Source organism: Bufo gargarizans, chromosome 2 (assembly GCF_014858855.1).
Source record: "Bufo gargarizans isolate SCDJY-AF-19 chromosome 2, ASM1485885v1, whole genome shotgun sequence".
NCBI classification, from domain to species: domain Eukaryota; kingdom Metazoa; phylum Chordata; class Amphibia; order Anura; family Bufonidae; genus Bufo; species Bufo gargarizans.
In genome coordinates, this window is record NC_058081.1 from 33572322 (window position 1) to 33584710 (window position 12389).

General features: G+C 42.5%; 1 protein-coding gene across 1 annotated transcript in view; it reads right to left on the reverse strand.

The window, feature by feature from the left end:
- Positions 1-12389, reverse strand: part of LOC122929275 (complement C3-like) — a 42156-nt gene that overhangs the window by 13177 nt on the left and 16590 nt on the right. Inside the window, exons 3-5 of the mRNA XM_044282794.1 lie at positions 11395-11440; positions 10469-10556; positions 10214-10303 (exon numbers count right to left, since the gene is read on the reverse strand). Of these exons, the coding sequence (XP_044138729.1) occupies positions 10214-10303; positions 10469-10556; positions 11395-11440 (224 nt within the window). The remainder of the gene's footprint in view (positions 1-10213; positions 10304-10468; positions 10557-11394; positions 11441-12389) is intronic.

Genomic DNA, 12389 nt, shown 5'->3' on the forward strand with positions numbered 1-12389 from the left:
GCATGTACCTCGGTCTTTCATTAAAAAAATGTGTCCAGAGTGTCAATGTGGTGTGTTCAGTACCCTAGCATAGTGCAGTTGCAAACTGTTCTTTTAATGTAATGTTATTTAATATGTCTTGTAATGCACCAGCATATCTCAGTATGGATTAGTCACAGGTTAATAATCCTTACTTTCCCCTGTAGGAAGTTAGGTGTTAGACTTAGTAGTAGTTCAGTCATAGTGGATTTGCTGAGGAAGTGAGAGAACCTACATGTGCTCAATCCTTAGAGTAATAGGCCTGAGTTCTAGAGAACAATTGTCTCTGGGGATGTTTGCATCAAGTCAGCTATCTCTACTTCATAGTGCTCCAGAAAGAAAGAGAAAGGAAAGATCTAAAAGGGACAGAATCTGCATGGTTGGACATTGGAGTCAGTCAATAAAATTGAAATAAAAAAAAGTTATGGCTTTTGGAATGTGGGGAGAAAAAAATGAAAATCCAAAAATGTAAATGGAATTTTTCTTGAAAGGATTAATAAAGATCAATTGAAAAAATGTTTTTGTTTTTTGCCCAAAATGAGTACAATGAATCATAATAAATTGTCCCAAAAGTGTGCATATTAAGTAGCAAAAATGATACAAAAATGTTTGAAAAATTACACAAGGTATTTGCTGTTTAAGGCTGATGAAGACTTTACTGCAGTGATAGGGACATTGCTTATACACCCTTCACACTTAGACATGACCTGGCCAGTTGTATCTTAGTCCTGTACCCCTCATCTGGAAATTACAGCGACCATTCCAAGAGTCATATTGTCAGCCTTAGATTCTGCAAAGAGAGGGACTTTGGAGAGATATAGGGGAGTACTACAACCCCCATCCTCACCTATATCTACACGTTGCTATATCAAAAGATTTGCAATGTCAATTGTTTGGAACAGCACCTACATATCCTGACTTGCACCCCTACAACACTCATAACACCAAGGGAACCCCAACTACCATCAGGCAGGAGCCCCAATATCAGGGTATGCCTAGACAGAAGAAAGGGTATTCCCTCGATTGCAAATATTGATATTAATTTGGGTCCAGCTGTTCCCTCCTCTGATGAGTCCTGTATATATGGTTGGGTGTGACCTGTGTTTTGTCATTTAGGGCCTTTGAAATTGCCTTCTAGCAACTCAAACCTCAGCAACCCAAGATACTGTCAGACAGGGCTGGTGTCATAAAAAAGAGTCATGGATCTAGCTATATTCAAATCCTCAGAGATATAGTCAGAGAAAGTTGATAATTAAAGATGCGGTCTAATTAGACGCTGAGTATTCTAACAAGAGGACGTAAAGACTTTTTGCCCAGTTGGCACACTTTGAGATGGGGTGCATCATTAGACTAAGAGAAGCAAGATGGTCATTTTGACGAACTGTCTGTCATCTAAGCCATTCAGACCTAGGAGGGGTTGGAAGCAAGCACACATGGTTAACAGGCTCCAGATAACCCACACAACTTGAAGAGAGAATTATTTGCTCCATGCCCAACCATATATAATTTTCTATCCAGGCTAGTGTCCTGTTGAGCCACCTTTCAATTGTAGTGTTTCCCAATAAACTTCTCCTTTCGCTCTACCATTGTAATTAAAGATGAGCGAATTGGGAACGGGAGGAAAGTCGCCTTTAGCCAATATATGTCAATATACAAGTGTATATATTTTTGTTTCAGTCGTCCCTGTACTGCCCTATCCAGGATAGACCTGGCCTTCACAACGGCTAACTTTATTGAAATGATTGTCCGCATGAAATATGAGCCACATACGATTTCAGATTATTCCCCAATTCTCCTAGTTATTAAAAGGTGGGAGGCTGTTGGGAGGCCCCGTACTTTTAGACTTAACCCTCACTGGCTTGATATACTTCAGGAACAGGGAGATATAGGGAGTGAGCTGGAAGAATTTTGGAATCTTAACGTTGGCACTGCCCACGAACATTATGTCTGGGAGGCCTTAAAAGCCTCTATCCGAGGCATTTTTTATTCTAGAATTCAAACAGCTAAAGCTTCCTATATCAAAAAGGAGATTGTTCTGGAACAGCGAGTATATACCTTACAAGGGAGGATAGCCAGGGACCAAAGCCCAGACATACAGCAGCGTTTACTTAAGGCAAGGGAGGAATATAACCACCATCTTCAAGATAAATTTTAACAAAAAATCTTCTTTGCAGGGCAAAAACAGTTCTGTGAGGCAGGTAAGCCAGGGAGATTATTAGCCTCCCTGATACAAAATCAGCAAACAACCACTGTAATCAAAAGTATCAAATTGTGCAAGGAAAAGATATGTACAGAGAGGGTGGATATTGAACAAGAATTTGCCAGTTATTTTGCTATTTTATATAGATCCGGGACGACAGGCTGATCATAAGATATTCCTGGATAGGATTAACCTCCCCTCCCTCTCCCAGGAGGACCGATTGATGTTGGAGACCCCCCTCCAACTTTTGGAGCTGGAGGAGGCACTGAAAGCAACTAAAGGCAACTCCTCTCCAGGGGCAGATGGCCTCCCTTTTGAATTATACCGACGGTATAGTGAGGTGTTGTTACCTCACTTGCTGCAGGTATTAAATGTGTCTTGGAATGAGGGCCGTCTGCCCGCATCAATGTCTGAAGCTATTATCACACTGGTTTAAAAAAAAAATCAAAAACAAACTGGAGATGGGGGTCATATAGACCCATCTCTTTACTTAACACTGATTATAAAATAGGCGCTAAGGCGCTCACCAATAGACTTAAGAGGGTAATAGCTAAGATAATTCATACTGATCAAACAGGTTTTATACCAAGGAGCTCAGCTCAGACTAATATCCGAAGAACTTTAATGAATATCCAACTGGGAGAGGGAGAGGACCGCTCCTGTGATGCACAGGATGAATTTTGGTCCTAATTTTGTCCAGTGGGTCAAGTTGTTGTATGATTCGCCAAGAGCAAGGATAAATGTGAATGGCTCTTTGTCAGACCCCTTTGAATTGCAACGGGATACTAGACAAGGGTGCCCCTTATCCCCGCTTTTATTTGCTATTTTTTTGGAACCCTTAGCATGCCGAATTAGACAGGACACGTATATCTCGGGCTTTGGGAGCCAGGATCTGCAGGACAAAATCAGCCTGTACGCCAACGAAGTCCTTATATATCTAAGGGATGGATATTTGGCCTTGCCCTATGTGATGATATGTATGCGAAGATAATAAATGAGTTTGGCTTTTTCTCCGGATATGAAGTGAATTGGCAGAAATCAGCTCTGCTTCTGTTAAAGAAAATGCCCCCAGTTAATGTTAAGGGCGTTAGATGTCTATTGTTAACAGACTCACTGGAATATCTGGGGGTTCGGATTAATCGCATTGTGAAAGACTATATCAAATTGAATATTATTCCATTGATAGATAAAATAAAAAACAAAGTACAGGTGTGGCAAAAGTTGACGTTGGGACAGGCGGATAGGATTACTATAATTAATTTGATATGAATTGAAAATGCACATTTTAAAGCTCTGGAGAGATTGTTTAATGATTTAATCTGGTGCAGGAAAAGAGTGCGCATTAGGCAGAACTATTTATGGCTAGCAGAGGAGAGTGGTGGTTTGTCCCTCCCTTGCGTACGGGGCTATTACTTAGCCTCCCAGATACAGTGGTATATCTCCACACCTTTCTTTATATTTTCCAAATTCGTCAAAAATTATAGAGGGCCCCAGCGTGATATATTTAGCATCTTAGAAACTGGATATATGGGGGGGGGGGGGATGTATTATATTGCAATCTATGCAAATTGTCTGGAACTCACTTAAAGCCATTTTGGGAATTACGCATATATTTAAATTTACCCCCTTATGGCATAATATGCACTTTAATTCATTTAATAAGACGGAGGATATTGGATTTTGGGAAAGAAAGGGGATAATTAGGGTTGAGAAAATGATACATAATGGTGATATTAGGACATTATCGGACATATTTGGGCATAGAGATGTTAAAACACTAGATAAGTATAAATACTTGCAGGCTAAACAAGCGTTTATGAAATAGTGTTAAGGTAGCAGCAGCATGAGGAGACCACAGAGTGGTGAAGTGGCAGCAGCATAAGGAGACCACAGAGTAGTGATGTGGCAGCAGCATGAGGAGACCACAGAGTAGCCCATTGAATAGTGTTGAGGTAGCAGCAGCATAAGGAGACCACAGAGTGGGAGTGGTGAGTGACATAGTGTGGGGGAGGCAGCAGCATGAGGAGACCACAGAGTAGCCCAGTGACATAGTGTTGAGGTAGCAGCAGCATGAGGAGACCACAGAGTGGGAGTGGTGAGTGACATAGTGTGGAGGTGGCAGCAGCATGAGGAGACCACAGAGTACTAATGTGGCAGCAGCATGAGGAGACCACAGAGTGGTGAAGTTGCAGCAGCATGAGGAGACCACAGAGTAGTGATGTGGCAGCAGCATGAGAAGTTCACCGAGTAGTGATGTGGCAGCAGCATGAGGAGACTACAGAGTGGCCCATTGTCTTAGTGTTGAGGTAGGAGCAGCATAGTGAGACCACAGAGTGGCCTAGTGACATAGTGTTGAGGTAGCAGCAGCAGCATGAGGAGACCACAGAGTGTCCCATTGACATAGTGTTGAGGTGACAGCAGCATGAGGCGACCACAGAGTGAAGTGGCAGGAGCATGAGGAGACCACAGAGTGACCCAGTGACATAGTGTTGAGGTAGCAGCAGCATGAGGAGACCGCAGAGTGGTCCAGTGACATAGTGTGGAGGTGGCATCAGCATGAGGAGACCACAGAGTAGTGATGTGGCAGCAGCATGAGGAGACCACAGAGTGGCCTAGTGACATAGTGTGAAAGTGTCATCAGCATGAGAAGACCACAGAGTAGTGATGTGGCAGCAGCATCAGGAGACCACAGAGTAACCCAGGTAGGGGGCAATACCAGTACCAGCTGAAGATGGTGGCTGGCAGTAGGAGCACCTGGCAGCGGGTGTAGCATCAGGTGGGTGGAAGCATCAGAATAGTTGCTGAACCAGGTAGCCAGAAGAAACAGGTCTCTTTTGTCAAAGTGTTGGTGTGGAACCATGGAAGATCTAGTCTGATGCATCAGGCACTGGTGTTTGAAAATCCTGGCTGATCCACGCCTGATTTATCTTCACAAACATCAGTTTCTCCACATTTTGGGTGGACAGGAGAGTTCTCCTTTGGGTAACTATGGCCTCCGCAGCAGTAAACACCCGTTCTGATGCCACACTGCTGGCTGGGCAGGAAAGCTTGTCCAGGCAAACTCTGCCAGTTGTGGCCACAAATAAAGTTTGGCTGCCCAGTAGTCCAAAGGATCTTTGATGTGGGGTGGCAGGGTGAACTCCAAGTATGCCACAACCTTCTGGATCAGGTTCTGATCAATGTCTAGCTGCTACTGCTGGTGAGCAGCAGTTTCTTCAGTAGGCGGGTGAAGAAAACGGCTCATCAGCGTCTCCAGACTTAAGTTGCTGATGATGGAACTGGTACTGGTACTGATCCTGCCCCCAACCCCCCAGCAGCCATGGCAGTGGAACATAAGCGCAGAGGCCCCCCTCCGGGCAGACCTGCGTGATGATGAACGATAGTGCACATAGGCAGTGGCCAACTGACTACATAGGATGTCTTGATAATAGTTCAGTTTGTCTTCCCTCTCAGTAGGTGTGAAAAAGGCCCCCATTTTGGACCAGTAGCGATGGTCTAAGATGGTGGAAAGCCAGTAGTCATCCTTCTGCTGAATGGTAACAATTCGGCTGTCACTACGCAAGCAAGTGAGCATGCATTGGGCCATTTGCGCAAGTGACTCGGAGGGACTCCCTGCCTCCATCTCCACTGCATACTGCCACGGTGTGTCCGGGTCCTCTGCCTCGTCTTCCTCATCGCCCTGTAGCTCCTCTGGCTGCTCCTGCTCCTCTTGCTTCTTCTCTCCTGTCACCTGTGTAGAAAAACCACCCATTTCTCTACACATTGCTTGTGCTCGAATGTCCTTCTCCTCCTCTAGTTCATCCCCCAAATGGCTCATGTTGCCGTGTTCTAGTGCCAGGTCTTCTGTCCCCTGGCCAGCCAGATTTAGCATCATCTGTTCCAGGACATGAATCAGGGGAATGACGTTGTTCATCCAATATTTCTTGTGACTGACAATTAAAGTGGCCTCCTCAAAGGGTCCGAGCAAAAGGCAGGTGTCATGCATGAACTGCCACTGGCTAACATTGAAGTTACACAGGAGAGTATCTCTGTCCGCCTGTATCATTAAGAAATCGTTAATGGCCTTTCTCTGTTGATATAATCTGTCCAACATATGGAGGGTGGAATTCCAATGGGTGAAAACGCATATTAGCCTAAGGAGGGTGTGATTTGCAGTGTACGAGTGGCTGAAGTGCATGCAAAGTTTCCTGGCCATTTTCCGGATGTCTTGCAGATGGGCGGAAGACTTCAGGAACAGCTTTACAACCAGATTGAATACGTGCACCATGCAGGGTGCATGGCTCAGCCCTCCTGGACGCAGCGCCGACACCATGTTCTTCCCATTGTTGGTCACCATGGTTCCGATTTTGAGTTGTCGAGGAGAAAGACAGGATTCGATTTGTTGATGAAGGACGCGGAGCAGTTCCTCCACTGTGTGACTCCGTTCGCCCAGGCAAACCAGATGCAGAACAGCGCGACACATTTACCTAGTGGGCGGTAAAGGACATATATTGTCCTTGCCCATAGTTACCCTGGCCACGCTTCACCTTCTGCCCACAAATTTGGCAAATGGCCATGTTCACCTCCTCCGGCGGACTAACAAAAATTTGCCACACCGTGTAATATGCCATTTTCCCCCAAACACTCCACGCTGACTTCCTGCTACCACTGCCCCCGTGAACCCGTGCACCACTACTTTCCTGGCCATTAGTCTCCTGCGAAGCGGGTGGTCTACCCGGGCACGTTTGGCTTCTGACTTCCCACTGCTGCCACCCTGCTGGCTCAGTCGCTGCCTCAAGCTTGCCACCCTCTTCTCCTGATGATGATGATGATGATTAAGTCCCTAATTCACCTGTCTCCCAAGTGCAATCAGCTACATCATCATCATCATCTGCTACTGTCTGCACATCAATGATGTCCCCCTGCTCCAACTGCTCCTACGTGACTCTCCTCATCTCTACTTTCCCACCTTCCGGAGGAAGCAGTGGATGTCTCCCTCAGATCTTGGCTGGGTAGTAGCTGCTAACTGTCCTCTAGTAGCTTGCCCTTGCTGAAAAGTGGAGCAGAACCTATATATAATATAATATAATACTTCTTGCGCTGCGGGAACGTAAAATGACAGAGGAAGGTTCAGGACAGGTAGGGGCACAGGGCCTGCTCCCGGGCCATGCCAACTAAGCGCCGTGTCAGAGGAATCCACCGACTCTTGGCTGGGGTGTCTGATGTCCCTTGCTACAAAGTCAAAGACCCAGTCAACCATTGGGAGCCTAGTTTTCTCGCTCGACTCCTGCTGCCACTCCCCCTTCTTCTGCTGCCTGCGACAGAAACATTTTGTCCACTGCCCTTTCCCTTTGAAGGGCCAGTCACCTGTCTGTCTGACATACTGTTTAATAAAATAATTCAATTAAAATAATTCCCCCCCAAAATAGGCTGTAGTACAATGTTACTTTACTGCTGAACGGCAATTAAGACATATATATATATATATATATATATATTATTTTTTATTATTTTTCCCCGATTAATAAACTCCCCCCAAAAAAACATCACCACAATTCACCCCAGAACGGCAATTAAGACGTATTCTTTTTCCTATTTCTACACCCCAAAAAATAAATATAACAATCACAATTCACTGCAGAACGGGTGATGGGACGTACGTATATTTTCTTTTTCTACACCACGTAAATGTTTGTAGTACAATATAACTTCACCGCTGAATGCCAATTATGACATATATGTTCTCCTTTTTTTTCCTATCTCTACACCACAAAAAAAATATATAACAATCACAATTCACCGCAGAACGGGTAGATGGGATATATGTATATTTTCTTTTTCTACACCACGTAAATGGCTGTAGTTCAATGTAACTTCACTGCTGAACGGCAATTACAGTAAGACATATATTTTTCCCATTTTTCTCCTATTAATACACCCCCCAAAAAATAGTACAACAATGTAAAATCAACATAGGACGTCTAATGGGACGTACGTCTCTATCCTAATAATACACCCCATAAATGGCTGTAGTACAATGTAACTTCACAGCTGAATGGCAATTATGACATATTTTTATTCTCTTTTTTCCCCCCTAATAAACCTCCCTCAAAAAAAATAAAACAATGTAAAATCAACGCGGATGACATACATCTCTTTCCTATTAATACATCCCATAAATGGCTATATCACAAGCAAGGTGTGCTGGAATTAGTGATCTATCATATAGTGCAAACAACCTAAAAGCAATTTGGATCCTCAATTAGTGCAGCAAGGTGTAATAGAATCGCTCTTATTACCCAGGCTGTACACTCCCATATTGCACCCTTTTCCCCATTTATAGTGCAGGTGATTCCTCCCTATCCTTTCCCTACACCTTGAATAATCTTTCCCTGAACTTGTAAAGCGTTTTTTCAGCACAATGAAGTCTTTCCTAGGACTGTCCCTAGTGCCTGCTGATGTCTCTCCCTGCACTAAGTATGCTGGTAAATGGCAGAATCCAAGATGGCTGAGGCTATTTATAGGGCTGTGAGATCCCAGGGCTGGCTGGCTGCTGATTGGCTGCATGCATGGCATTGTGGGTGATCCCTCGTTCCCAGAGTTCTTTGCTCAATGTCCTAACACGTGCAGCATCAATTTTAGGAAAAGATGCGATTCGTTACCACGAAGCGCAAGGAAATTCAGATTCGGTGCGAATAGATGAGAATCAAATTCCACTTTGTCCACTTCGATTCACTCATCTCTAATTGTAATCACTTACATATATCATCATTACATTCACAAATAGAAAGTTTCATTAGATTACCACAGCTCCTTCTTGCTGCATTATCTTTTTGGTCAATGAGTTTACATGGTACTTTGAAGGAACAGAAGGATTTTTTTTAGAAATTTCTATTCCATTCCATTTCAAGGATGAAACATCGTTTCTCTGAAACTATGACCAGCAAAAAATGGTCCAGATAAAGAATGAAAATAAGATTGAGATATAAGCTACCATTCCTTACATAGTCTGTGTAAACATCCATGTTGCCTAAGATATGCCAAGGGACAGATCTTTGAAATGTAGATGAACTAGAGTCATTCCAGCTTACAGAATTTAAACTCCCCCTCTCCCCCATATCTGTTTCCCCCTTCATCAGACTTTTTGAATTGACGATGGTCTAGTAGAATTTATAAAATGGCCAGGGGTAATTTTTTTGTTGCTGGATGTGTTGCTTAGTAGCTCAAATAGGGACAAAAAAGATTGATTGGATAGTCTTACTATGACAATTGATATATCAAAAAGGAACTTAGCTACTTTCTTTAACTGGTTTTTGAACCAGCAATTAAAATGTCTATCACAGTCAGGAACTGGAACTGAGCTGCACCTAAGCCACGTGACCTATGAGTGTGATGTCACTGGTATAGGGTAAGCTGCAAGAAGGCCACGGCACTCACATGTGTGTTAGATCCCCACCAATCAGATACTGGTGACCAGAGCATAGGACATCAGTATAAAAAAAAGATTAAGAAAAAAGTCGGATGACCTCCTACAAATGATGTGTCACTATCAACTATCCAACCCTCACTACTTTAAGTCTGTGACACCTTCAAAATGTTATTGCATGCAAACCAACAAAAGTACCAAACTTTTCTCTGGGAGACTCCAGTCAGGACCATAATAAAGCCCCAGTAGCTAAAGAGCCACTATGTATGACCAGAGCTTTCAAGAGCTCCAGTCATGTTTCTTACCTTGTAAGGACAGGAAATGGCTGAGGGGAAAGAAATGGCCCTTTCTTATGTCCTTAAGCAGGTTTCCTGTCTCTGAGAGGTATGGTGTTGTCATGGAAGATAGAATTAATTTGTATGTATGGCATGAGTGCAACCATGAGCATCCTATATTATTTCCTTTTATGCGTAACTATATTATTATATGTTATATAGTATAGTACATATGATATGATATTATAGATGAACCTTATTAAATTGTAATGTTAAACGAAACAGCAATGGACATGTAACCAATTGACTTCTCACCTGCTGCAGGTAGATGATTAGAGCTCCTTTTTCGAATGCCCCTTTGTTTATCTCAAAGTAAGAGATGTACTTGTCCACTCCATTCTTAAGCTGGAAAACATAACAATATTCTGGTTAAGATAACATAACAGCCTTGATCTTCAAAAAACATTCTCATTGTGTCAGTATAACATGTCTGTATTACCCGATGTACCTGAACATAGAAGCTCTCCTATGATACATGTGCAACGTCCCTTTTTTTTTACCTTTACTTGCCTTGTTTAGGTCTTTTTCATCTGGGGAGAATCCAGTCATCATGGAAATATCAATGATGGACATGGTAGCATCTACAGGTTTGCGGTGTCTGTGGATATCCCAAGTTTTTGTTATTCGATGGGTTTTGGATATAATCAACTTCTAACATATATACACTTTATTAGCTCACTTTTTATGAAGTAAAAAGTGTGTTGTAAACTTGTCAAGGCTGGGCCACAACCGTGACCCTAAAAATACTGTCAATGTAACCGGTGACTCTCAGTGTATAAGAGATATCAGTGCCAAGTTGAGCCAAATAGATGTAAATGGAATGTCCCGCATTCCTACTTTGTAATAAGACTTCAAACACAGAACTCTAGTGTTACACATTGTTATCAAAGTCAATAAATCCTATCCAAGTGACCTACCAACCTTTATACACAAAGAGTGAAGTTCAAGGGGTGTGGAGAAGTCCACTTATACACGTATCTAACACCTTTCCTATGTGCCGTACATAGACTGACTTCAAAATTACTGATCATAAATGTGTCCACCAAGCTTTTGTAACAGAATGAGAAGGTTTGGGTTCATTTTCATGTTCTAGGGTGGTCTGAATTATAATTTAGAGTCTGGTTTCAGGTCTTGCAGGGCAGTGTCAGGACCTTGTATGAGATAGAACCCGAAGGAGAAGAGGACTCAGGAATGAAGAGTAGTAAGTAAACAAAAAGGGGTCTGGTCACGGATCTGAATATATTACGATGTTTGGGGTATTAATTCATTTTGGTGTCTAGACTGGAGTCTAAATTAATTTTATTGGCGTGTGAGTGACTCAGATAGGATTTATTGTCTTTGAAACAGTGTGTCCTCACAGTGTTGTGCATTTGAAGTGATCTTTTGACTCAAGAAAGATATAAACCGAAAAACCATAGAGCACGCTAAAGACAAACCTGAAGCAGATGTTGAGAGAAATTGTCTCCAAAGCATTATGTCCAGCTGTTAAAAGATAGAAAATCACAGAAACACATAATCATATACCAAAAACATCAACAAGTTGGATTAACAAATTAGAATATTTTAATAAAAACATAATCATCATAGTAGTTTACAAGATGTGCATGAAAATAACATCATTTTTTTTGCCTAAGATCAACCTCTTCCAGGACTTGATTAAAGAGGTAGGCCACTATATAAGTACTTTACACAACATTGTTGGAGGCAGGGTAAAAATGAGTTTGCAAATCTACTTTATTTAAAAAATCTGTCTGCTAATCTTTTTATAGTAAGCCATACCCCCTGAGCCCCGCTCTGCCGTGCAGCCAGTTCATCCATGGCTGCATGGGACATGCAGGAGCTTTAGAGAAAGCTTGTCCATATCTTTATTGTAACTGCACAGGCGCTGCTCTCCTAATCTCCTAAGAGCAGCGCATGTTCCGTCTCTGACGGGAATCCGCTGCTTGTTCTGTCAGTACAAACAGCTTATTCCTGTCAGAGTTCGGAGCGGGGAGCCTAGTAAGATCACGTCTGATCTCCTGGCTATAATGAGGGCAGGAGCTTGATCAGGCTTACTGTGAGTGATAATGCACTGCAGAACACTATACAGTGTACTGCAGTGTATTGTAAACTATCAGACCCACTGGATCTTCAAGAACCAAGTGGTTCTAGGTCACAAAAATAATTAAATAAAGTTAAAAAAAATTCTTCTTATAGCTTATATAAAATAAAAATGTAGCGTCCTTTTCCCAAAAAAATTAATAAGAATAAAAAAATAGAAAAAAAAAAAAGAAAAGTAGACATCTTATGTATTGCCACGGTATTGCTGCGTCCATATCGACTGGCTCTATAAAAATATCACATGACCTAACCCCTCAGGTGAACACCGTAAAAAAAAAAAAAAGAAAAACTCAGCAAACAAACTTACATCACTAAAAGTGCAACACCAAGC